Source organism: Notothenia rossii (genome assembly GCF_949606895.1).
Source record: "Notothenia rossii genome assembly, chromosome: 6".
Classification (NCBI taxonomy): domain Eukaryota; kingdom Metazoa; phylum Chordata; class Actinopteri; order Perciformes; family Nototheniidae; genus Notothenia; species Notothenia rossii.
This window is the reverse complement of record NC_136909.1, coordinates 81,697,600-81,725,341: the sequence shown is the minus strand read 5'-3', so window position 1 is coordinate 81,725,341 and position 27,742 is coordinate 81,697,600. Positions and strand designations below refer to the sequence as shown.

At 40.9% G+C, this 27,742-nt stretch overlaps 2 protein-coding genes across 3 annotated transcripts; one reads left to right on the top strand and one right to left on the bottom strand.

Annotated features, from left to right (window-relative positions):
• Positions 1-7,861: 7,861 nt before the first annotated feature.
• Positions 7,862-10,601, bottom strand: c1d (C1D nuclear receptor corepressor). Its single transcript, XM_079687522.1, has 5 exons — positions 10,492-10,601; positions 10,099-10,231; positions 9,434-9,500; positions 9,106-9,161; positions 7,862-9,009 (listed from the first exon to the last, which is right to left on the bottom strand). The coding sequence occupies exons 2-5, from the start codon at positions 10,225-10,227 to the stop codon at positions 8,797-8,799; spliced, it is 465 nt and encodes a 154-aa protein (XP_079543648.1). The 5' UTR covers positions 10,228-10,231; positions 10,492-10,601; the 3' UTR covers positions 7,862-8,796.
• A 465-nt stretch (positions 10,602-11,066) lies between these two features.
• LOC307043206 (uncharacterized protein) lies at positions 11,067-27,740 on the top strand. 2 transcript variants are annotated; one of them, XM_079687518.1, is made up of 20 exons: positions 11,067-11,241; positions 11,778-11,985; positions 12,286-12,452; positions 12,857-12,987; positions 13,407-13,573; positions 14,449-14,534; positions 14,783-14,863; positions 15,794-15,908; positions 18,626-18,801; positions 19,634-19,855; positions 20,761-20,963; positions 21,394-21,516; positions 22,309-22,446; positions 22,651-22,885; positions 23,287-23,488; positions 24,455-24,698; positions 25,266-25,393; positions 25,677-25,831; positions 26,367-26,589; positions 27,502-27,740. In XM_079687518.1, the coding sequence occupies exons 1-20, from the start codon at positions 11,083-11,085 to the stop codon at positions 27,639-27,641; spliced, it is 3,303 nt and encodes a 1,100-aa protein (XP_079543644.1). In that variant the 5' UTR covers positions 11,067-11,082; the 3' UTR covers positions 27,642-27,740. The 2 variants fall into 2 exon arrangements, with proteins under 2 accessions (XP_079543644.1, XP_079543645.1); XM_079687519.1 differs by lacking the exon at positions 11,067-11,241 and having other exon boundaries at positions 11,784-11,946; positions 12,330-12,452.
• Positions 27,741-27,742: the final 2 nt, after the last annotated feature.

Here is a 27,742-nt window from a genome sequence, read left to right as displayed (position 1 = left end):
GTAAACAATTAAATATAATATAATAGTAATTTGAAAGTAAAGATGTATGGGGCTTTAATGGAGGTTGTGAACGATGTAGAAAGCTACTAACCCTTCCCTGCTGTAATAAAGCCTGCTTGTTGGTGGTGGTGTTGAACTGTCAAAAACACAGACAAATGCATCACACTCAACATATATGAGTATAACATTGTAAATAAAATTAGGAAATATAAAATTAAACACAAATAAAAATTGGTATTAGCTGTCAGTGAAATAAAATACATTTTCAACAATTAACAATATAAATGTTGGTGGTTTTTCTGACAATAAAAAACAACACAATAATAAGTAAACATGTACAGGGCTTTACAATATGTGGTGAATAATGTAGAAAGCTAATATCCCTTAGTGATTCACTTATATAATCTTTACTAGGACATTTAATTAAGCGATGGAATTCAAATGTTGTATACAATTATGTGATGCTGCTTGCAACTGGTCCTACTATCAAGATCTAATAGACATTCATCTTTTACTGCCACATATCATATGCTCCTCTGTTACCTATATTTTAATAGATAAGGTTTGTGATGAACTACATATTCCACATTTGTAACAGTGGCCTAAAATAAGAATAACAATATTTGTGTCACTATCATTTTAGACATCTTAAATCGGTCTGTTGTTTTTTGACCAAAGCCTAGCTACAGCTGATGAAGATGTATTTTCTATACCGAGACTATTATCTAGACTAGATCTATTTCTAGTCCTATCATGCTATATTTGAATAATATAGTGTAGGACCATACCTATATAAGGCATATTTATACTTTTTATTTTTCAAAATACCAAACAGATCATGCATTTTAGCAATTCCTCATTTCGCTCAATTTAACACTGTCTTTGCATCATGGGCTGATTCTGTGAGAACAGCACCATCTACAGGCCTGGCATATGTACTACAGCGTCTCCAGCGCTTTCGAACGGCAATGTCCGTGGCTGTCTCCTCCTGATTGGTGGAGTTGGCCCAATAGCCGTAGCGCCACTTCTGTGACGTCATAGAAGTGTTCAAATCTGGATCAGTCTGTATCAGATCCATTGCAGCCCCTTTTTAAGAGATTTGGGTATGGAGGAAAATAGAGAGGGTTGTGTTTTCTGACACTTGGTGAGTTCCCTGGAACACCGGGGACACACATTCATGTATAAAAGATGTACAAAAGTGCATTTTGCATGATAGGTCACCTTTAAGCTAGCTGGACTGTGTATTGTGCTTATTTTTGCAGCTTTGCCATCTTTGGTCAGTTCTAAAGGTTGTTTCAGTGAGTGATGATTCATGTTTACTGATAGAAAACTGGATAATGTCAGTGTGGATCAATGGTTTTGTTACCTCAGTGGATTTATACTTAACATGGCTGGGATTGATGTTTTTAACACTTATATAAGAACGGATGTTTTGTAGAAATCCTTATTATTGTCTCCTTCGTTCCACATGTTTAGTCAACACTGTTGCTACTGCACCGTACATCATTTGGGATTATCGTATCTGCAAAAAGTCTAAAAGGGGATGTAAATATTTTGTAGCAGGGCATATAATCTATCCAGTTTCACTGCAGTCCACTCATGTACAGTATATATGGACACACTGCTTCTCTCACAAGCTCTTTTACTCTCTCAGGCTACATCATTCACATCATCGTAAAAGCGGAGGCCCTTCATCACTTTACAGTACCCAACGCTACCGTTAGCCCCAGGCTCTCACATCAAGGCCTGCAGCCTTCCGCCCCATGCTGGCTGTAAACCTCGGCTCTGAATGGAAGAGGGAAGAGGGATGAGAGGGGTTATTGATGTGCTATAAACCCCGTTATTTTATGGAGGGAGAGAGGAAACTAGGCGTGAAGCGAGGAGAGGGGGCACTCTGCCTGTCCATTTCCAGCAGGTGTGTCTTGAGTGAGGAAAACTGAGGAGAAACAGGAGATATTGTCCAGGAGCTTGTTTTGTTTGCGTGCTCAGGAGCCCCGTAAACTGCAACAAGGCCAGAATTCAATTAGCAATTTGGACAAGCATGTGAAAATTTCCCCAGTGATTGCAAATGCTATTTCATTTAGATCAACACCTAACCCTCTGTTCGTGAGGATTGTTCAGAAATGAAAAAGCATGTTTCATCTGATAACATTTAAATTGTAAATACCTGGTCATTTCAGTGAAAGGAAAATATGCATGAAGCCCTGCAATATCTCCAAATAAAGACACACAATCCAGAGAGACATACGATTGAGACTTCCCCTTGTTGGAAAAACAATCTTACAAGCTGCATGTAACCCAATGTATCCAAAGTATTCCTATAAAACTGCACACTTGTATGCTAACATGACTCCAGTCTTAGCTACTGTACAGAGAGGAAAGTGAGATTCAGTCTTCTTTTATGAGTCCTGGCCCGCTGCCCTCCTCTCCTTCCCCAGCTGTTGACTCTTCCTGATCCAACAGAGGAGAACCACTCCTGTCTGCACGCCATTTCATCATGCTCTTCAACCTGGTACAAAACTCCTCCTGCAAAGGAATGCACAGATAAACGTATACTCGTGCATGTAAAAAAAAAAACATAGAAACCAGTAACCTTTGTAAAAGCCTGCATTGGAAACCTTTTGCACATACATTCACAAACACACATAAATGTCCTCAGGGCGATCATTTGTCATCCGGAGAGGAATTTTCAGTCATGCTCTTTATGCTGAGGGCTCGGATTTAAGGCATTCCTTTGGAAATTTATGTCCAAACAGCTGTGGTCTCATCCGCCTCTGTGCGGACCTGGAAGACAACGCTGTCCCAGGAATTATGAGGGGGATCCAATCCATTACACACCTCCAGTCAGCTCTCCAGTGTGCACAGATGCACGTGTAAGCCATTTTCTCTGTGTGTCTTTGTACGGCCCTCAGCATGTGTAGCGGCGAGTGTTTTCCTGCTTTCACAGCGTGCTTGCAGCTGCTTGCTCTTCCTCTGTGTGAGTAATTGTGTGCATGTGCACCACGTGTGCTTGTGTGTGGAGGACTCCGAGATAGTTTCTCTCTTTGATGGCCGAGCAGTTATCCTGCGGCTTTATGTATCGGAAGCCCATGGTTTAAAGCGGGAAAGCCCTGATTTCACATTGCAGCCATATGGAGCGCTTATAGTGAGCAGAGATAAACACCCCTAATAGATGAGGTCTTCTAATGACCACAGAGTGGGAGTGACATCACCGTGAAGCTGGTCTGCACATGGGAGAAAGAAGTTGAACAATTCCTGTTTGATATGGATGTTGTATTTTCAAAACTGTGTGTATATATTAGAGGTAATTGAAAGTATTTTCGTCAGCTACATAATCAACAATAACGAGGCCCTATCATGGTTTTGGGGGGATTTTCCTTTCCTGTGTTACAAAGGGTTTTGTGCATGTAAATGGTCTGCAAAAGCAAATATCCCAAAGTTCCTGTAGTCCTATATTTACTTCCTTATAGTGACATCACTATGTAACACTCGCTCTTATAGGCTATCGCTCAAACACATCGCACGTGATAGGCTAAGGGAGGGATATCTTTAAGCGGTTCACCAATCCCAACAGAGCCAGTCAGCTAACCAATCAGAGCAGACTGGGCTCTCGTTTCAGACAGAGGGTGAAAAGAGGTGCTGCGGCACAGGCAGTATGAGAGAAATAAAGAGCTTTTTGATCATTGAAGGCACAACATACAATTATGAACTTGGGAAATTTGAATATGTTTTTCTTTAACTTTAAGAAAATGTATTTACTCACAAATATTCCCTCTCGCTTCTTCCTACATTTGAACCTATAACCCTTTGTTTTTTCAGTCCTAATAGTCCGTTCAAGCTGACAGACGGAAACCATAACTCTAGTATTTGTGTGTTTCTTTTCTCTTTTTGTAGATTGAACATACTGGCAGGAGTAAGGTAATGTAAGGGATGGAAACTCAATAAAGTGTGATGATGATGTGATGTGTTTAGCAAGGAGGGTTCAAGGCCTTGCTCTGCACATGTTTTCAGCATGCCGTCATTTTCTTATACTGCCAATCCCCACTGGGACGTACAGTAATGGGGGAGAGAGAAGGAGGGAGTAAAGGGGGGAGAGCCGTGAAGAAATTAAGAAAGGTGCACTGGAGCTTCGTGGTCTTTTGGATGAAGTTGTCCAGGTACTGCTGCTGCCGTTTCTTTGACAAATTGTTTTGAAAAATCCCCGAGAAGTGAATGGGAGTTGAAGTGAGAAGTAACACCCTGTGGGAACTCAACATAGATGGATTAGAGAAAGGGGAAAGGGGCAACACAATCCTGCTAATGTGTCAGATTAAACCTTAACAATCTGTGTGTTATCTGTATGCTTCTGCACAACATCTCCAGGACAAATGACTAAACTTGACATCGATATGATACTCACCCTGGGAAAAGGAAATAAAGACGCCTGTCTAAAGGTGTAATAGTAGTGAACACACACATATTAAGAAAGAAAATGGCAAACCCATGAGAGAAAAGGAGTCTTTTGTTCATATTAAAGCATTAAAACTAGCACATATAGCTCCTTTCTCAATATAAAGTCGTTTTTTGGCCGGATTTATGACTACAAATAAAACTAGAATAACAGAATCTATTTGAAGAAAAAGGAAAATAACCAAACCTCAGTTTCTTTTGGACGCGCTGGTGGTCCGGGCCTCAGTCTCACCTGCTGACTCTCACAGAAAGTAATTTGTCCCGGCGCTGGGAGGTGAGGGCTAAATAAAAGGAAAACATTGTTATCATGATTAATCAGCAGCTCTGTCAGCGGGGGCAAGGTGAATAGAAAGTGGCACAAATGACTGCATGGAATTCCTGATGTGTCAGACAGAATAAAGCTGCAATGCTCGTCATTCACTCACTCTCCATTTCACTTGTTCAAAGCAAAGCCTGTTCCACTGGGCTTCATTATATATCTTATTTCTCTGTGGTGTGATCAAATGTCTGGTGGAGAGGATTGTATATCATTAAACATAACCTAGACGCAGGATTACATGCTATACATACCATCTTGTATTTTCTTATCCCCCATCAAAATACACATTTGATGCATGGAGTGAGAGAAACATGACAGCCCAAAAACTGCTCAAAGACACAAACCATGTTTCATTCGTTAAACTGCATCAAAGGCGGGGTACGTAACTTTGGAGGAACCAGCTCGAGTGCGCTAGAATTTGAAAATACACAACCGGAAAAAATCTGCCCCTTCCTTCAGACTTCCTTACAGAGCCCCTCCTCCAACACACACGGACACGCACATGACCAATGAGGGCACGAGATAAATTTGAGCACGAGATGGAAGTCTGACAGGCAGGTAGGCCATCCAGTTATTTTAGCCGGGCCGGCTCAGATGATTGGTCGTGCTTTCTACAGTAGCCTACTACGGCTAGATTACATTTTTTATGTATTTATTGTCAAAGCATGTAATATATTCATTGCTACCGGGATGTTAAGAGCATTCCATGGAATATAACAAAAAGTGTTTCTGAAGTGAATTACCTACCCCACCTTTAAGTATTTAATTCTACATCGGACACAAAATACATATTAATTTGATCGCCACCAGCTTTTTTCAGGTTCCATCACACCTCAGTCTCCAGACAGGTGTTATGAACAAATGAAGAGGAGAAGCTGTCCACACAATGAAATGTGAAAGCTCCAAACTTCTTTTTAATTAATGCAACGTTCCGACCTTCATCAAGCCAAAAACTCAGATTTGAAACCGTGCCATGCTGTTTGACGATTGATATCTTTTGTCCTGCACCTGTGTGAAGTCATAACGTATTCTTCAATCTCAAACATTTAAGCCAATATAAACAAGAAGTCCTTAAAGTGCTGCAGGAAAGAAAAAATTAACATCTACGATTCGTGACAACTCCATCTGCTGATAAAGGCCATGTGATGAACAGGAACATCTGCTAAACTCTTGGAGAGATTATTTGATCAACTGCTGTTTCCAAGGTCACAAATAAACTTTGAATCTCCAAAATGTTGGTGTATTCACTTTGTTTAAACGACAGTGTTTCGTTTGCGAAATTCCAGGAGTTTTACGCAACTTTCCATTTTTAAACTGGAAGATTAGCATGACCTAAAAGCATTGGCATCTTCCTGGTTAGTTTGAAGAATGGATCGACACGTTGGTTTCAACTTTAACACCAAAGCAAAGAGAGAGGCAGATTGAGACAATTGAGACATAGATTTTTTGTGTATTCCTGTGGCTCATTACAACTTGTTGATATATACAGGCCATAAAACAATCAGAATTCCTCGCTTTATCTGACTGGAGATCATGTTTAAACTGCAGGAAACTCCAGAAATGAATTCATATGTGAAGAGTTTGTGATTAAATGGAAGTCATTGCTGGTTCTTATTTAGGATGCTGTGAAAATAGCAGTCAAGTGCTTGAACCCCACGTCTGTTTACAGCATCTACTTACTGGCAACTTACCTCAAATGATGTGATCTGCCCTGATGGGTTGACCTCCAGGCCTTTAATGGAGTCTGTTGGCAGCACACTTCCTCCTTTTAGGAGATAGAGGAGTCTGAAAGGACGGCTGCTTCTCCCTTCTTCTTGCCTGCGGAGGTCATTTGGTCTGATGCCTTTCACTCCACATAATATAAACTTCCTCACCACAAGCTGCTCACAAACAGCATAAATAAACATCCACAGGACAAACCCAAGTTTGGAGCTTGTTAGGGAGCACGATTTCAACATGAGAGTTTGTTTGTTCAAATTTGCTAGTGCAGTGACCTAACTCTTTTATACGGAGCACATGTGGGGAAAAGGGCATAGGAAGGCGAACATTATAGAAGGGGGTGGGGGTGGAAAAATCCATATTTTTCCAATATGCAGACGGAGGCTGTTCATCAAGCGAAGTTTGACACATGTCTTTGAACAGTTAGAAACAACAACTCGTGGAAAGAAGTAAAAGGTTGGAGCCGGGTGGTTTGGCTAAACAAATGTCATTTTTGGACGCTGCTGCAGGGAGGACGGGGAAAAGGAAAGATGATGAAAAGAATGAAAAGATACATTCCTGAGAATCTGACTTGGCCTCACTGTTTCCTGGGCTTGATTAGAGGGATGCAGGGACTTGCGGCTACATTTAGATTAAGATCTTGGTTGTCCAGAGGGAATTACAAAAAGGAAGCTATATGGGTGTCTTTATCAAATGTGACGTTGGTTTTTATAAAAAAGGAAGTCTCATTACGGCCTATGCTTATACTGTGCAGCCATGCAGCTACACAGTGCTGTTTGTGATGGAAACAAAGGCCGTTCTGTAATCATAGGGTCACAGGTTTGACCCTCACAGGGGCCCGTCCAAATTGCTCCTATGAATCATGTAATGTTTAACACTGTTTACCTAGTTTGTAAAGGCAACATCTCACCTTAATTTAAACAGGCAACCTCGATAATTCTCACAATGGCTGAAAAATATGAACTGCCAAGTTATTATATAATAACAATCATGTGGTTATTTAGGAAAAGGTTCAAATACAAATATGACAGCAAAACAAAGTGAACAGGCAGTAACATGAAGACTTGTTACTGAGACACTCACTACAGGTTATGAGTTTAGACTCCATGGGGAAGATTAAAACAGAAGAATAAATTGTACTTAAATATATTGCAACCTTCAAGCCAGAGTGCAACCTATAATCTTTACTGGCAAAACGAGTCACCACACCATATATATTGGCAAGAAATCTACAAGAGATTGTACAGTGCAATCAGAGATACAGTACATCCACGTTTTTCAGCAAGTCCACCAATCCAGTCTTTGTCAAGTCTGTCCCCACCTTCGCGCAGCTGCTGGCTCAGAGTATGCTGGTACTAAAATCACATCCACCAAGTTGTCCTGCTAATTTTTTGTTAATGAGTGAGGATGAAGCTCAAACTGTACACTTGGTGTTAACTGCACTACACATTATATTTCCATTTTGTATAAGCACATCTATTCTGTATGTATGTCCCAGTAAGACATAAGAGCACGTCAGTAAGCCAGCATGACCAATATCAGGGTCCTGGAACCTGAGCAGCTAAATGGAATTGAGCCATTTTTGATATCAGTGGATTTTGTGTTACATGCCAACATCTCAAACAGCTTGCATTGGACTGTTTTAAATGAGTTATTTTCACACTTTTTTTCATGAGGAATCAATTGAATAATAGAAAAAAGGGGATTTAACAAACGTTTTTTGGTGAGTCATGTCATTTTATGCTGTAATATAGTATTACATTACCAACAACGTTGTATGAATACGTGTTTTACACATGGCACTGGTAAAAAAAAAATCTCTTAAAAAACAAATGATGATTCATAGAATCACTTTAAAAAAGAAAGTGAAAATCTAAAAGTCTTATTCCTCTAAAAGAAGGAATGGAACAATCTTAAATGACATATTTCAAAACATGGTACACACACATTTAAAATATGTCAGTATTTAGTTTTACTTACTTTCTAAAAAGGAAATTGTATGTTTTCATGGTTTTGGAATCCTGAATTGTCAATAATTGAATGATGAAATTACATTGTAAACATATTATAGTCTTGAATCTATTGAATATTGAAGCAGAAATGTTTTCAGCAAAATCTGAAAGGTGATTCAGATGGCAGAAAGTCTTGGGTTTTTGATACATCCAGTATAATTTGCTGACTGGTGAATTTTGACAGGTCTTGCACCGAGTAACACAACCATAGAAGATGCTTTGTTTCTTTGCGAGACAGAAATGTTCGTGTCATAAAGTGGTTCAAAGTGCAGTGAGACCACACTGTGAAGCTCCTTCTTAACTTCTGCTCTGCTTCGGACGCTTAAACTGCGGGGTGTCAGGTTTTGAGACCGCTGCTTTCTTGGATGCTGATTTTTTTCTAGAGTCTTTTTCGTCTGGCTCGTAGAGGGCACTCCTGACGAAGCGTGCCGCAGCTCCCTTATTCAGACGGGCAGCTTTCTTCCTGTCTGTGATCTCTTTCACTTTGTTCATGTATGTCCTTATTCGCTCCTGGAGAACAGAGAGTTGTTACAGAGGAGTTAGACAATGCAAACAAATACAGAAATTATTCAAATGTGAAAGACAGAACAGATAATTCATACATACCAACTCCTGTTTGATTGCATGCTCTCTTGGATTAATTCCTTGTGTAACCAAGTACACTGTAAACAACAAGGCCCAGTTATGTTAATAGAGAATACAGACACAAATACGAGCAAATACAAATTCAACGCTCAATTATATAATACATTTATGAATAAATCAGCATGTATGCTTATCTAAAAAAACTGAAAATAATACGCTTATTATAGTATAATATGTGCAGTCAATAAAAAACGGGCAATCTTTCCCATTTTTGAGTTATTAATACATAAATAACTATGTGATTGATCATTTACATAGATTAAATAACAGCATGCGGAAAAAAACGTACTCCAGAATAATGAATTAAGGGTGTAGGCAGACATCAGATCCAGCTTGGCTTGGTCCAAAGGGTCCAGCTGTCAATAAAACAAATGTCGTTTTGTCAGTCATTGTGTCAAATTCCTTCTGTCACAAAAATGTCATTAGCGCAGTAAATTACAAGCAAAACAATAATGTGCCCTATATTTATCCAAATCACAGACTGCTGGATACACCCAAGCATCATATTTTAGGATCTTAATGTATGTTTGGCATGTAAATCAAAGTACTGCACAAGTGCAAAAGTCAAGAAACAAATTACAATAATAATGTAACTTATACATACTCTCTATAAGAAACGATAACATGTATGTACAGTATAGCTGTAATAGATAGAATATAACTGTATTTTGGAATAAGAGAGCTGTACAGTTTTGCGCATGGTGTCATTAAAACAACCACATATGTTTAATTATGTTATATTTTCAATATATCTGTCATATAGGCTTTTCTCACATTTGACATGTTCACATGTTATAGAAGAGAACAAGTGTAGCTATTAATAACATTATATTTGTTTCTTATTGGTGTGGTAACGTTGCCACTTGTCCATGCCATCATTTTAAAAGCTGTGTGCTTGCTTCATTCCTTAAATCTTAACAAGTGTTGTGAAAAGTATTAACAGCCTAACTTTACCTTATGCATAACGTCGTTCCTGGGCAACTTGTCCAACATGGTTTTGATAGCAGTCACGGAGGAGTCAAATCCTGTGAGCTGATCGTCTATCTCGTGAGGGTAGTCCTCGGTTTTGCCGTCCGCTTCCATGTTCCTGTAAAAATAAGTATGATCCGACAATATTATGAAGCCCTGTTGTACCAAAAAGATCCCATTCAAATCGGTAGTGTTAGCTTTGTAGCTAGTAGATAGCTAACACATGCTGCTAAAAGGATCAGACGCACACGTTTCAAAGAGCAGACATTGAATGGCAACTGTGTATTATGTGTTAAACAACACTTGAAACTGGTTAAATGTCTAAACAAGTCCACTGGAAACAGAAGTTAACGGTAAAGTAAGCTATTTCTGTATTACCTTTTTTAGCACACACCACGCTTTGGCAGACCGGAAGTGACGTCAGTAAACAACACAGCCTGTCTTATTTTTCTTCTGTACTGCCGTCTGCCGTTTGGAGGAGGACATTATCCACTTAACTTACTGTTTATATGTAGTATGTTATAGATTGGTAACTGCTGTATCTGAGAAAAAACATATATTGTGCATCGACCACCGTTGTTTACCAGTTTATCCTCTAAGTTAACTGTTAACTAATGCTCATTTTTGACACATTTAAACATACTTTTTACACCAACGTTAACGCCTTAACAAATCAACATGTTGTGAGTTTTGTATAACTGTTTCTTCATCGGAGATATTACGTATAAGATATTTAGCTTAGCTTTAGCTTAGTCTGAAGGCAGCAAAGGTGTTCACGTTACTATGGAAACTTGGTGTCAGTGTGATAAATGAATCCTGGTGTCATGGGATGCCAGTTTTAAGTGCGTTCAGGACTTGGACCGTATCACTGTTGTTGTAGGCAGCGCCATATAGACGGCGCTGGTTGTAGGTATACCTGAACACAAGTTAACCAGGTGTACAATTAAATGAAAAAAAGAGGCTTGTGACATGGACAACTGTGATTTGGAGAAGTTATCTGTGTCTGTTGGGAAGCTCCTTCCTGCTTTCACACCACAAGTCACAGACTACAGAGTAACGGTGGAGAGCAATGTGAACAAAGTGAGTCTGAAGCTGATCACCAGTGACTGTGGAGCTTCATACAATATTGTGAGTATTGTCCTGTCAATATGTTTTTAATTCTAGTTCATATTCTCAGATTTAACATAACATATAACTAGTAGTGGAAAGAGAATTAAGATGCTTCACTTCAGTAACAGTACCAACATATTATTGTCAATGTCAACATACTTAATTACAAGTAGCCTACAACTAAGTCCTGCATTCAAAATCTTACTTAAGTAAAAGTAAATCTGTGATCAGCAAAATGTAATTAGTGTATAAAAAGTAATAATTGTGCAGACAAATTGCCATTATGTGTGTATATAATTATATTTATGTGACATTTCTAGATGATATTGTTGCATCAAGTAGCATTTTATTTTACAAACAAAGTTCTGATTGACTTTTTTTAGCTGGCTCTTTTGTCCACTAGTTTAATTTATGAGAAGGGTTAGGGTTAGTTATTTCATTATTTCTCTTTTAAATAGACGTATACAGTAGCATAATCACCTCAATATTGTACTTAAGTTTAGTACTTGAGTAAAAGTAACTTCCCACCTCTGAATATAACCCATTTTTTACAGCGTTGTGGTGATGGTTCCAGCACCATTAACCTGAATGATGGGTTAACCAGAGTGGATATCGAGGTGGTAGCAGAGGATGGCACAGTAAAGAAATACTGTGTGGAAATCACCAAGCTGTCTGCAAAGATCGCAGCACTCAGTGATCTGGCTTTGGATGGAGATATTCCACGTAATCCTGCATTCTGTACCAAAATCTATGAATACAACAGTGAGTACAGCCTTCATGTGAAACTATGAAAAAGCCAGTTAAAGTACCAGAATGTTGGGACATTATTACATATTTTTATTAAGAAATACATATTATTTGCAACAAAAATATATTTGTACAAATGTGTACAGTAATAGCATGTATATGAATAATGATACAAAAATAATGAAATATAGTATTTGAGGTGTATATACATTATATTGTCTTTGTTATAAGTATCTGGTGGTAACATGTCCATATAAGATACCTTTCTGTATTTTTTTCTCTTTCGTCATCAACTTAAAACTCTTTTTCCTGCAGGTCTTGTTCCATTTCATTGTAACGCGGTGACCCTGCTTCCCAAGGTGCCGGACAGAAACATCAAAGTTGCAGTGAATCGGGGAGAGAGCTCACAGCCGGTCCCTCTGAATTATGGAGACTCTGTGGTGGAGATCTCAGTCCATTCAGCAGATGGCAGCAATTCACAGGTATGAGACATAAGAGAAGGGGGCTGTGTGTTTCAGCACACTGACTTGTTGACATTATATTTAAAAAATGTCGATCATCTTCATGGGTTCACCACCTCATCCTCACCTACAGTACAAACTGGTAACCTGTAGATTTTGGAGCTCCACCCACACTGTTAGTTGCTCCATGTTCCTATATCACAGAATGTGAGAAGGCGTTCAAGAGGATCGTTTTCTGGGGTCATTTTAGGTTACATAATGATTACAACATTTTTAAGATTCAAGGCCTTATTGTCATGTGCACATTAGCTACAGTGTAGATATGGCAATGACAAACTTAAGTCACAGGCTCCTCCATCAGTGCAACATGAATATACATAAAACAGATACAAATAGTGCTGTTTCCCTGTGTTGCTGCCCCTCAGGTGTACACACTGCTGGTGACTCGAGAGCTGATTCCCATGGCTGTGACCTTCACTGATGGGAAGCAGCAGCTGGACTACGAATGTCCAGTATCTCTGACTGCCTTATATAGACCCATATCTATCAAGCACAGGTAAAACCTGAATAGAAAGACACTTAATAAGAGAAAATATTAGCAGTTCTAACTGCACTTACCCCCGTCATCATATTGCTAAACCAAGTGTTTTAGGGTTAATGCAATGTTCAAATAATATAAATAATTATAAAAAGAAATCAAGTAAAATAAATTGAACCAGTATAAGGCAAAGTTTCACGCACATCTCAGTTTGCCAATTGGAAAACACATTTGTAATTCCCTAATTTGAAACTTGTAATTGTTTAACTTTGAATAATCATAGCTATTGTGCTTGACCATTTTCGTATATTTTTTCCTTTGGAATATAAACAGAAATAACTACATTTATATGCATTTATATGCATATACTTTCTGTATTGGTTAAAGAAATGCAGCCAATGTTGGTTCTCCTCTATGGTTCTCCTGTTGATTTGCAGTGACCCAAAGCACATCTTCTCAAGGCCTTATATTGAGATGCTGGCACGCAGATCAAAAGTCGACCCAATTAGCGACGGTCCGCTGGGAGACGGCTGGAAGGTCGTTGAAATGGACCTCGACAGGAAGATGTCGGATGCTCTGGTCAAGTGCTTTTTTAATTACAGAGGTGAATATTGGAGTCTTTGATCCTTTAATAGATTTTTCTAAAGCAGAGCTGCTGTGGAGGCAAAGCTATTACTCAGTGGGTTAAAGGTCAGTGGAGCGAAGCATCAAACCACCATTATTCAGGCAACAAATAAAGTTTCTAACTTCCTACCTTGTATCATTAATCAAATAATAAAAAATGGTACGAAATTGACCTACAATCAGAGTAACAGATTATTTGACTTCAGTTTAATTATGTCTGTCTCCATAGCAGATTTACCTACAGACCTACTTCCGTAATGTGCCAGGCACGCTCTTGTCTTACCTTTTGACAGTCCTGATTACACTCCCTGAACTATCATGTAACATGCTGTTACTGTAGACAACTATTTAGTTACTGTAATGAGGCGGATACTATTACTTAACTAAGACCTTGTGATCTATCTGTTTCAGATCCAAGGCTGCATTTTTCATCAGGCCTCATTTGAGCTTTCCCCTGCCTAGTTAGTCACATGAGTGATTGGTCTCTGGACAACTAAGACCTCTTTCCAATCGATTTATTTGAGGTTCTGGATAATTACACAGTGCAGAAAAGGCCACCATGACAACATCTAATAGACTACAGTAGTTAGACACTTTTTTTAAAACACTAAAATGCCAAGACTAGTTACCCTATAAAGAATATATATTTAGTTGGAAAAATGTGTCTTCTTAAATTGTAGGAAATGCAGACAGAATTGTATCGTTTAAAATGCTGATAACACATTTTTGTATGTAACGGTATAGGAGTAAAACAAATATATGTATATCTCCTGAAAACGTAATCCCATAACTTGTGATCTGTTACTCCCCAAGCCTGGTGACATATTGTGGCCTTGATGTGTTTTTATAACTAAGGATGTGTCAGTGAGATGAAGCTGAGTGAGCTGGGGTCACACTCCCTGGACTGTCCACACAGGCCCACAGGGGAGCTGGATGCAAAGGTCAGAGTGAAAGATTAAACATCGCTCTGCAGAGCCAGAATCACTGCCATCGACCTCTGCTCATCCTTTAAAAGTATCTCATGTGTTTGTGTGTAGTGCATGTGAGGACGATGCAGAGGTGTGTCAGTGTTTTTACATTTCAGTATATTGTTATTAAACCTTGAATAGGAATGCCAAGCTCTTTATATGAAATAGTTTGCTGGATCAGTTTTTATCTAAGATCAGGTTATCACATCTCTCATTTTCAGGATGTCACGGAGACTGATTGGTACAAGAAGCATTTTGCATCATCCAGTTGTTTGGAGATCGACACTAAACACACTTTGGAGGTAATAAATGTATTTTACTATGCTCACCATCTAATTCGATTTCTAAAGGGTTATTTCCCTTAATGTTTATTCATTCTTGTTTGTTAAACCTTATATTTTACACATTTTGCCATTTTGAAGATTAGAGATCAAATTGAGGGCCGTGTGCAGACTCAAAGTTCCTGTAATTCTTTTTTGGTTCATGATTTTTGTTAGTGATTATGATACTGTTACTCATGGACACATCCACAGTTCTATTGGTAAATACAAGTTGATGAACTATCATTTCAGTTATGAATAATTTTACTCTAGTTCCTTTGTCTTTTTTAGACAAAAGAACTATGTCTAAACATAGTTCCTTTTATCAGGGTGTCCGCGGGGTCTTAAAAGTTGATAAATCAATTTAGCGAAAATTAAGGCTATTAAAAAGTATTAAACAGCATTTTCCAAGCTATTACATGTTGTAGCTTGTTTTCAATAAGTATATCAATTGTCCAAAGAGGTTGTATTCTACAGTCTGCCTGAATGTAATCATGGCGTAGGTGTGTAGTGTGATTCTGTGTAGTTTATTTATGGCATCCCGTTGGATGTGACGTCATCTGAACAGGACATCGCGCGCTCACTGCTTGATAGCGCGCGAAGGTCCGTTTACGCCGGTTGCTAAGCAACATCGTTATGGGGAAATGCAAGTTTACGTCCAAATGGTTGGAAGATAAGGAGGAAGGACAATCAATACTGTATATAGTCAATGTGAGGTAAAGTGTGTCGCCAAGGTAACCGGTTAAAACTCAAAGTGGCGATGAGGTCTTAAAATGTATGGAAAGGGTCTTAAAAAAGGTCTTAAAAGGGATTACATTTGACTTCAGGATTCCTGCATATGTATATATATATATATATCCTGTATATAACTCACAAATAGATGAACAGATGATTTTATTCTGTGTACTGCAGGTGCGTAACTGGGAGAAAAGACTACAAACTACAGAAGGAGAAGACAGTGTGGAGGAACTGTGTGCCTCGGCCCAGGATCACCTGAAACTCTACCGCCAACGCCTGCCTAAACCCGGTATGAAGCACTTTCCAAACCAAGAGTTAAGGATTAGAAATGAAAGGGGAAGACAAGTGATCTACCAAAGTCTGTTTAAGCAACGAGTATCAATTACAGTGAGGGCTTAAGTCGCCCAAGCAACGGCCAGTTTGCCCTCTTTGCCAAATAAGCAGTTGCTACAACAAAAAGTGCAGGTGACCCATATACCAAATGAATTTACCCTACCATCCAAACCTTTCATACTATTTAAAACAGAAAAAGCAATGCCAATGTTATTTGTTAAACACTTGACAGCAGAGTATTTTCTTTTTACGTTTGTTGGATTAACAGTCCTCTGAAATGCTTGATTGAAGCCTCAACAAATCCTCCACCTAAAATCGGATACATATCCAGATACAAATAGTTATATGCCTCTACATGTTTTTACTTTAATCACAAGTATATACAACTTATCTGTATATATCTTACTCCATACCATATCTGCACTAAAACCCACTCTTGATGGACTTTTAACTTATGTTTTTTTTCTAAATTACAAACCCTCTAACAGAGAGTTTCCGTTATATAATTTTCCTTGCCACTCCTTGGCTCAGCTCAGCGTCAGCCATTAAAAAACGTTGAAATGAGTTAGCAGTTGAAGCTTCCTCGTCTTTCTAGCGTGCCAGTTACTCATGTTACTGCTCGTCTTTTCTCAGCTACTTGTACCGCGCTAATTGTTTGATGACTCCGAGAAGAGACATTCGAGACAGATCCCAGAGGACTGAATGAAAGTCATTGGACCCGAACAGAGACATAACACCAGAGGGAGGGAGAGAGTTGGGATGATAAAGGGAGCAATAGAAACAGCTAATCTTCACCTCTTAAAAAATATTAAAGTGTTTTCTGTTGTACGAGATCAGGCTCATTCTGACCTCAAAACGCAAAGATCATGTTGTATCAATTATGTAGAATTGTATCAAGGCTGAGGGACCCTTCAATAATTTAAATGTCATACTAAGAGACTATATACCATAATATTTAACATTTCAACATTAGCTGCATGCTATCCTATATGTGTATGACCCACAGAACATTTCTATTAGTGGACTTTCTAAAATCTGATTTATTGGTTAATAACCAATAATTTGCATCAGCTTCAGAATGGCTTTTTCGGATATGTTCGGATATTCTCTGGTAATATACAAACTGTGACATCAGTGCAGTGTGACAGATAAGAGATCATGCCAAGGGAAGCTGCACTCTCTGAATATTTCATGCAAAGGACGCATGCAATCGTTCTTAAGGGAAATAGAGAAGGCGGACAAATGGGAGATCCTTTTATTACTCACTATCCGGTGTACTGTGAAGTGTTTGTGTTCCAACATTAGTGGAAGAGTTTCATTTCAGAATGAGACTCTAAGACTTATCTTCCACAACATCAGTCATTTGGCATCTGTAGCTTAATTGGGTTAGTCATCTTTTTCTTTATTTATTTTTTAAATTACATCTTTGTGTCTTAGGCCCCAGCCACACGAGGACGATAACGGTCCGCCACTGTTCTCTATCCTATACGGTTCGGCCACACGAGGCCGACATGGAAACGCATAAAACGATAACGGGTCCCAAGGTGGATCTGCGAACGAAACGCTCTGGGGGGGCAAACAGCTCCGTGTTTACGCTTATACGATCATTTCCTGATAACGTTGAAGCAATAGCCCCTTACAGGCCCGGCATATGTACTACAGCGTCTCCAGCGCTTTCGAGCGGTCTCGTGTGAACGGACACGTTTCTGGTGCCGATATTGCGTGTGGACGGAAGACTTTTTTGATATCGATTTTAGTCCGTTTGCGTTATCCTCCTCGTGTGGCTCCAGCCTTAAATAGCCTGTGACAACCTCCCAACAACTGTTGTAGGTAGGTAAGAATGGAGAAACCAGCTTGAGTGCGCTAGAATTTGTTATTTGCAACCGAAACAAATCTGCCCCTTCCTTCAGACTTCCTCACAGAGCCCCTCCTCCAACACACACGAGCGCGCACATGACCAATGAGGGCACGAGATAAGTTTGTGCAGCGATGGAAGGCTGACAGGCAGGTAGGCCATCCAGTTATTTTAGCCGGGCCAGCTCAGATGATTGGTCGTGCTTTTTACAGCGCCACGGCTTCCACAGATGATATTTATTTATGGATTTATTGTCAAAGCATTTAATATATTCATTGCTATCGGGATGTTAAGAGCATTCCATGGAATATAACAAACAGTGTTTCTGAAGTGAATTACCCCCTCCACCTTTAAGTTACTCTTAACCTTTTGTAGCACACAGTAGCACAGTATCAAGATTTGAAATAGTTATACTGTAAAATGAATACATTTAGAAAGCACTCAATAAGTAGTTTGTTGCCAGCTTCTTAGTCTTTGTGTTTTGGAGCAAAACCTCCCCTTACGCTCTCCACAGTGTTTCACAGCGGTTTAATCACCATTAATACGTGTTGTAACAGTTATACAAAACATTATGGCTCTTAATTTTGACATATACATTTAATTAAGTACAGGAATGATAACTATAAAAAGAGTTTTAATCATCAAAATTATACTGAAACCTTTACTGTAATACACAGCAGGTAATACTGTTACTGTAAAATGATATTTGTCAGGTCTGTATTAATGCAAATGATCTCACAAATAGATGCAAATACTCCCTGGGCCCTTTTGTCTGATGTGTGCATATACTACAGTGTTTGTTCCTGACATTTCCCCAGGGGATGTGTTGCAGTATGAGGAGGGACAGTCTCCTCTGTACAGCCTGGAGCAGGCGGCTGTCCTCCATGCATCAGCCATCAGACTCAGCTCCAGAGAGGCCCGACTGCACTTCCTGCTGGGCCTCTCTCTGGAGGAGCAGCACTACGCCACCGAGATGTACGGCCTCCGCAGGAAGGTAGTTCCAGGCAAAAATAAGTGATGAAATGTGAGCTTTTAATAACTAGATGTTCCAACACAAGAGGACATTTTGTAAATTACAGTTCTCCCTTAGCACTGACACTGTTACACACATTCACACAGGGAGTTTGCTCAAGAACAAGTTTCCCCTAAAGGTGGCCTTCAAGCACCCTGACAGAAATATTTGTTATGTACTATGCTTAAGGGCATTCCCACATTTTTCCAGTCACTCTTTGTGTACCACCATGAAATGTCCGTAAAAAATCCATTAAAATATAAATATTTATAAGTGTGACGCATGTGGAGCTTAAAGGTAGGGTAGGTAGGAATGGAGAAACCAGCTCGAGTGCGCTAGAATTTGAAAGAAGTACACAACCGGAAAAAAATCTGCCCCTTCCTTCAGACTTCCTTTCAGAGCCCCTCCTCCAAACCACACGAACGCGCACATGACCAATGAGGGCACGAGATGGAAGGCTGACAGGCAGGTAGGCCATCCAGTTATTTTAGCCCGGCCAGCTCAGATGATTGGTCGTGCTTTTTACAGCGCCACGGCTTCCAGAGATGAATTTTTTGTATGTATTTGTTGTCAATTTAAAATATGAATTGCTATCGGGATGTTAAGAGCATTCCATGGAATATAACAAAAAGTGTTTCTGAAGTTAATTACCTACCCCACCTTTAAGGAATTTATAAAGTATGAAAAAGTTTTAAAGAAATACCTGAGTGGTTTATTTTTGAAAGTTTATAACGAATCATATTATAGGTGAAAATGCATCTCCTATTTGAGAACATCCAAAACCAGCCCACCTCTCACCTTTGAATCCATCCAGGCTGACAGAGGCAGAGATGAACTGAGCGATGCCAAGTCGACGGCCCGTCAGGACGACATCCTGGCGGTGTGTAAGCTCCATGGATTCCTCGGCAGGCCCACGGTGGAGAACCAGCTGCAGGCCCTGGATAAAGAGTATCAGCAGCTCAGAGACCAGGGCCAGTCTGGCAGAGCAGACTACGTTCAGACGCTCTATATCTGGCTCTCTAAGAAATCTGGCAAGGTAACTGTCATAAGCAGTTTACTTCACTTGCTGTGTGACTTACAACATGACTGACTTGATAGGATGAGCAGCCATCTTAACCTTTTTATTATTTGCTTATCCTGTTGAGGGTCTAAGGTAGAATTACAGTCGCTGTTTGAGTAAAGCAGTAATAGTAATCTACTTCTCTGACATCATGGTATACAGCCAATACTAATTAGTCACTTTCAGAATCAGAATCAGAATACCTTTCCCACAGAGGGGACATTTACATTGTAACAGCAGAAAAGAGCCAAAGACAGCTTAATGTATTGTTACCTAAGAAGCATGCATAAAAAAGTATTAAAGATAACAAATTATAATAAAAAAAGTTACACGATTTACAAAATACAAATTTGTATCATCTTACTTTTTTTTTTTTTTTTAAAGCGTATGATGGGATTTCCTTTTGGTAGATTAAGGAAAGCCTCCTCTTTGATTATTACAGACCAGAAGCAAGCAATAAGGAATTGATACTGGCGTTATGCATTTGTGTGTTTTGCAGACTGAAATAACACATACTTATTCATCTATAAATCTGGTTAGTAAAGGCACCCAGATGAAGTTATCTATATATTCTTTGCCGAATGATTGAAAGGGCTGTAAGAAAATATATAAAATGTATAAAGAAAGCGTAATAAGACAGTATGAAGTTGACTTTTGATTGTGTTCTGGTTTTATGTTTCAGTATTTGTAAGCAACTGTGACTGAAAGAATATTTTTTTTAAGAAGGGGCAGGTAAAATAAGATGTTCTTCTCCCTGCTCCTTTCCACCATGCGCTATAAAAAAACACAACCAGTATAAGTGTACATGTTTTGTTTTAAAATAACCGCCATGTGTGGAATAAACAAATAAATAAATAATTCTCTCTCCCCTCTTGTTGCAGGACAGCAGTGCAGCGGTGCGGGATGAAGGGAGTGGTCTGCACCGCGCCCTGATGAAGTACCTGGACGCCTGGTCTCTGAGTCCTGACAGCTGGGAGTTCAGCCTCCACACAGGGAGGCTGCTGCTGCTGCAGGGGAGGGGGGGCGAGGCCCTGCAGCACCTCCAGAGCGGCCTGGCCCTGCGCCCGCTGCACCCTGCTCTCAGGTCAGGTCATACAGGAAGCAAAACATCGTATTTACCTGACATGTTTATTCAAAGCTACTTACATAAACATCAGTACCGTTGACGGTGATAAGAGTAACAAAGATTAAGTGATCATCATTCATGTATTTCAACTCCTAAAAGCAACCCTTTGTTCAAACTGGAGCTTGGGTATTGACTTGTTGCTTTAGCTGGAATTAAGTATAAAGAGGTGAATGCATGCAGATCCTTTCCTTCCACTGTTACACAAGAGCAGCTTTGACTAACCTGTCAACCTGCTTTACAAACGATCACACAGATGATTGAGTAAGAAAAACAGAAGTAGATTAGTCACACGTGTGAGACGAGGCCCAACAGTTCAACAGGGTCCTGCCTAATGTTCAACAGTTACTTTTATTTTCAACATTTGTTTTGTGTTGCCTTCTTTTCTCAGATTCTTCACCGGGCTGGCTCTGCTGCACCAGGAGCAGAAAGCCTCCGAGGACACAGAGAAGGAGGCTGCTCTGCTCTTACACCAGGGACTGGAGCACTTTGTCCGACAGCGCTGCAGCAAGAGGTTTGCATTATTTTGTGTGTGGTTTGGAGGGAGAGAGTGTGAGGGCAGGACAGTTATAGCAATGTGAACAAGGATGCTGGACATCATCATAATAACCCCACTATCGTTGTCAGTTACTGGAACCAGAAAGTCATACCTGTAAGGGAAACCTCTGCAGCACTGGAGAGTTAGGACTCAGAGAGACACGAGGAGAGTTGGAGCTTTGATGTCAAACACGGATCTTTAATACAAGTATCGGCCGGAGAAATTCACAATCACAAGTCACACTGTCAAAGGTTCTGACTGCACGGGTGGGTTGCCATGTCAAATCTGATCAGCCTCGCATCTTGGTAGACCCTTTAACTTAAGAGAGTCAACCCACATATTGGGGGAAGGTACGCGAACACCTGGGAACAATGGAGATGTCTCTGAAATCCGTGGTGCTTAGAAGCCCGCGTTCTCACAGTCGTAAACCCCCCCCCCCCGTGCCCGCCAGGTCAGGCCATAAAACCTGGTAGTATCCATTATCACATTCCTTACGGGAGATAAGAAGCAGGGATGGTTGTAAATGTCAACACACAGAATAGGTTAAATATTTAGAAGTAAAGACAGAATTATTCCCTAACAATACCTGTGCAAAACACAATTAAATGTTATGTGTAGAAAGTTTGGGTGGCTATTTAGTATTTTGAAAATGTGCCGGTTAATTTGGATAAACCACCAAGTATCTTCTGCTGTTGTATTTTATTTTATGTTGTAAGGTTGTCTTGGTCGTCATGGTTGTGTTTTTAATGTCTAATGTTCTGTCTACAGCAGGGTGGAGCAGGACCCATCGGACCCTCTCTCCAGCCGCAGCACTCAGTTCCTGCGAGGCCTTCTCACTCTGGGTCAGCTACAGCAGAAACACACTCTGTCTTTGCAGGCCATGAGCGCGGAGCAGGTCTATCACATGTATGTTACAGATCAGAAGTTTCCTAAAATATAACATTGCCCAATATTGGCTTTTTACCCAGTGTTAGTGGTGGATCTCAGCTCTCAGATCTCAGCTCATATTAGAACATGTGATTCAAGGGAAAACTCCCATCGTTTACATCTGTTTAAAACGTGTTCAAGCACTGAATGAAATCCCTGTCTCTGTGCTGGAATGCCTCTCAGTGTAGCAGTGCTGTCTGCCCAGAGTGTGAGTCAGTGTGTGTGTCGTGGCGAGGCGGTGGTGCAGCTGGAGTGGGTGCTGCTGGATGCTCACTTCGCCCTGCTGCAGAGGTTGATCCAGGATCAGGCTGGCATGGAGAAGCAGTCCCTGGTGGCCAAGAGATGCCAGGGTCTCACTGCGCTCATACGCCTCGCCTCCATCGCCCCTTGTCAGGAGCTGCTGGACATGCAGGAGAGGGTAAGCTAGGCGAGGAAACGTATTTTATTCGTCTGTTTTAGTTTGTGAAGTTGACACATCCTCAGAAATCTGTCAGTGTTTTGAGTTGCGATGCATTCATTCACTATATTAAGTGTTGGTCCACTGCCTTTCACTATAACAACTGTTGTGCTATACCACTACTTATGTGCAATAAACACTTCATTTATACATGTCATTACTTACTTTTATATGTTCACTTACTTTGTATAATGCTGCTATTACTATTTTTTACCAAGGACCTTTGCAGTTGTGACCCTATGAATGTCCCGCTGTAGGATGAATAAAGGATTTCTGATTCAGGCGTATTGACTTTGTTTCCAGTACCGAATATGGCAGATAAATAACATCTCTTCTGCTAACCTCCATGGCTCTTTGTGCAGGTATGTCAGCTGGCAGTGTTGACGACCCCGAGAGACAGCCCCGCCCTCTGTCTCCTGGGCCGGGCACAGCTGGCTCAATACGACAACAACCCAAATTCAGAAAGGTCAAAGGAAGCCTTACGTAACGCCTGCCTCAGCTTCCAGGCCAGCATTGAGCTGGAACACAAGACGCTGAGCGGAGAGCCACTGGAGCAGCTGACCAGTGAGTCTACATGGTCTCAGTGTAGCAGATACATAGACAGACGGACGGACAGATGGATAGGCGGACAGACGGACAGACGGACAGACGGACGGACAGACAGACAGACAGACAGACAGACAGACAGACAGATAGGCGGACGGACGGACGGACGGACGGATAGACGGACGGACAGACAGACAGACGGACGGACGGACGGACAGACTGACGGACGGACGGACGGACGGACGGACAGACAGACAGACAGACGGACAGGCGGACGGACGGACGGACACACGGACAGACAGACAGACAGACGGACGGACGGACGGACAGACTGACGGACGGACGGACGGATAGACAGACGGACAGGCGGACGGACGGACAGACGGACGGACAGACAGACAGACGGACAGACTGACGGACGGACAGACAGGCAGACAGACAGACGGACGGACAGACGGACAGACTGACGGACGGACGGACAGGCGGACGGACGGACAGACGGACGGACAGACAGACAGACGGACAGACTGACGGACGGACGGACGGACAGGCAGGCAGACAGACAGACGGACGGACGGACGGACAGACAGACAGACAGACATACAGACAGACAGACAGACAGACGGACAGACGGACAGACAGACGGACAGACAGACGGACAGACAGGTACTTTGTTTGATGTCTGCGTTGCAGCAGCATAACAAACACAAAGCAATGTACATACGAGAAATTAAGACACAAGAAATGAACAGTCCAAAATATTTCAGAAATAGAAATAAAATAGCATTTAAAAATGTAAAAAGTTAAAGAATATAAAATAAAAAAGATACATGTGGAAAATATACATGTGGAAATACACATTTCCAGTAACAAATATAATACGGTAAATTATTGTGCAAGAAAGGATTATTCAATATTAAATAGAATATGATAATCCTTATGGCATGTCCTCTTCGCCCATATTAACTGTGCCTGTTTGTTCAGAACAAAAGTGGTGGCAAGAGCGGCAGGAGGCTGAAAACCAGAAAGCTGCAAAGCCCTCGATCAGCCAACCAGTGGGGGTGAAGGGACCCTCTGACACCGGGGGGGCCAGGAGAGGAGCGAAGCAGAGCCGGGGGGGGCCCGGTCAGAGGCGGGGGGCAGGAGCTGGGACCAAAGCTCCTGCCCCCCCAGCCCCCATCAGGGGAGGGAGAGCCGCCCAGCCTGCAGCCAGAGCGCCTGCAGCCAGGTGAGGCTCGCTAGCAGGGTTTCACTGACCTTTAATGTGGCTGTCTGCGGATGTTTGTTAGCATTTAGAACGAAAGAACGAACGAAAGAACATCCATAACATCTATCTGTTTGCAGCTTATATATATCAATATTCTAATTACTTGTGAATAGACTATTCTGCACTATTTTTATTCTATTCTTGCACTATTCTCTGTTTTATTGTGTTGCACTGTTGTTGGAGCCTGTGACCTAAGCTTTTCATCGTCATGACTACACTGTAGCTGCTGCACACATGACAATAAAAGCCTTGAATCTTGAATTTAGGAATGTGGCTCTATGTATTTTCTCACACTTTTTATTCATGTCAACTACAATCTTTTACTTTTTTGTCAGCTTGGGAAGTGTCACTGGATTTTCTGTGTGTTATATCTCCACAGAAAAGTATAATCCTGGCCACATGGCATCAACATTAAGAGAAATGTGTATGAACACAATATGTCATGTATGAACACAAAGTAAATGTATGGTGTGTCTTTCATTTTGAAATCCACTTCAGAGCTGATGTATTTGACTGTCCTTCCTGTAGGGGGAGAGCTGGAGCAGCAGCCAAGCCAGACAGATCAGCTAAACCCTCCACCAGCATCACTAAACCTCAGCTGCCCACCAGCAGCTCTCAGCAGGAAGGTCAATCAAATACTGTTAAAGCAGCAGAGGGTAAGGCACGATAAATATATTAAGAGTGACATCCATACACATGTGTAAACCTTCTTCTCCAAAGTCTTAGTTTTACAAGATTTGGGGACAATAAATATATTACAAGTGTATATATAGTTATGGTACAAATTAAGAAATACTCCAGTTGTTATTGGAACAACAATTGAATTATTGTAAAAACCTCATACATGGGATATGAAATCATCAACATCAGTATCAGACGCCTGTCAGCATCTTTTTCCTTCTGAGTTTGTTAAAAGAGTTATATTTCCTGTGTGTTCAGAGCCTGCTGCGGACGACACAGTGATCGTGTCCGGTCCGATGAACCGCAGCTCTCATGTCTCGCGGCTGGGTTTAGCCCGCGCTCTGACCCGCTCTGCAGACACACAGGGCCGGGCCAGGCAGCTCTACCAGGAGGTCATCGCCATGGCACCAGGGGTCAGTTTGGTTCTACTACGTTTATATGATCTGTTCTTATTTGTTCTATGTCCTATATATATATATATATATGTTGCACTGTTGGAGGAGCCTGTGACCTACATTCTTTATTGCCATGTCGACACTGTAGCTAATGTGCAAATGACAATAAAGCCTTGAGTTGATGTGCTCCAAACATCTGGAACAAACTCCCAGAATCCTGCAGGTTCGCTGCAACTCTGACTACTTTGAAATCCAGGCTGAAGACTTTTTGCCGCTGCTTTTAATTGAACTATTCACATCTTGTACTACATTCATGTATTTTGTTTTTTAATGTTTATTTTATTATCTTTCCTTTTAAATGCCATTTTCTAATGTCTTTCATTTGTGTAAAGCACTTTGAATGGCCTTGTGTTGAAAGCTGCTATATAAATAAACTTGCCTTGAAACTTGACATATTTTGTTTGTATGCATGTTTGTACATCTGTGGTTTTCTTGTACCTCAATTGATGTTATTCAAGTAAGATGTAACCCATGAATCCACTTCTCTGTGTAGGTCCATGATGCCTACATTGAGCTGGTGCAGCTGCTGGAGGAGTGCGACCCTCAGGCTGCGGTGGAGGTGTACTGCAGGTTCCCTCTGAAGCCCGTCGCCGAGCAGAGCTTCGAGGACGCCTTCATCACGGGAGAGATCGTCCGCTTGCTGATGGCGCTGGAGCTGTACGACCACCTGCTGCTGGGCCCCAGCCTGGTGGCGTACGGCAAAGTCATGGGCCTAAGTAATCTCCTTTACTATTATGAACATCGCATTCTTAGAACCAGTCAAAAAGAAGTGGTACTGAAGCGAATGAAAACAGATAGTTACTTTTACTTCGATCCCAGCCCATGCAGTCAACATGTCGATGTATCCTTGGGCAAGATACTCAACCCTGAGTTGCTCCCGATGGCCAACGGTGTGTGAATGGGTGAATGACATGTAAAGCGCTTTGAAGGGCCTTAAAGACTGGATAAAGCGCTATATAAGTACAGTCCATTTACTATTTAAAGGTCACCTATTATGCAAAACCCTCTTCTTCATGTCTCTTCTACATCAACATGTGTCCCCTCTTCTTCATGTCTCTTCTACATCAACATGTGTCCCCTCTGTGTAAAGAGACTCTGAAAGTTTCAGGAAAAAAGATTCTCTCTCTTTTTGTCCTGATCCATTTCTATAAAAACCTGTCTGAAAATGAGCTGATCCGATTTTGGCCACTTTATGATGTCATAACAATGTTTTGGCTTGTGTAACCATTAGCCAATCACCAACCAAGGTAACCCCCCCCCCACCTTATCACCTGAAGCTCCTCCTAGAGCACCATTGAGTTCTTTGTAACCAAATCTCTCTCAGAGGGGTGTGGGGAGGGGCTCCTTATTTTCAACTAAAGTAACAGACAGGGTGTTTCAGCCAATCACAGACATGTTCTGTATGTATCTGAGAGCTATAATATATTGATGAAAAACAGTACGATAGGGGACCTTTAAAGGGCTGTTTACTTTGAATAAATACACTTTTCAATTATAATCTGTCATGGCACGCAGCATCATGTCAGATAGTAACCGACTATGCATAATGCAAATCAGGTTAGTGATTATTTTAGTATGTTAACCTATATAAAGAATTTACATATGAATTTGGTTATGTGTGTTTGTAGGTTGCCTAGAGAAATACATCGACATCTTGGATGATAAGTCCATGACCAAGCTGCTGATGAGTGTGTACGCCAAGATCAACGACCGACCGGAGGACGATCAGGAAATGCTGGACTTCTTCAAGTTCAAATGCTGGATATGATGATGCTTAAAACACTGTAATAGATACCTGTATTTATCTGTTGGCTTCCTGAAGTGACCTGCATACAACTGATGTTATTAATAAACGGTTCTCATTAGACA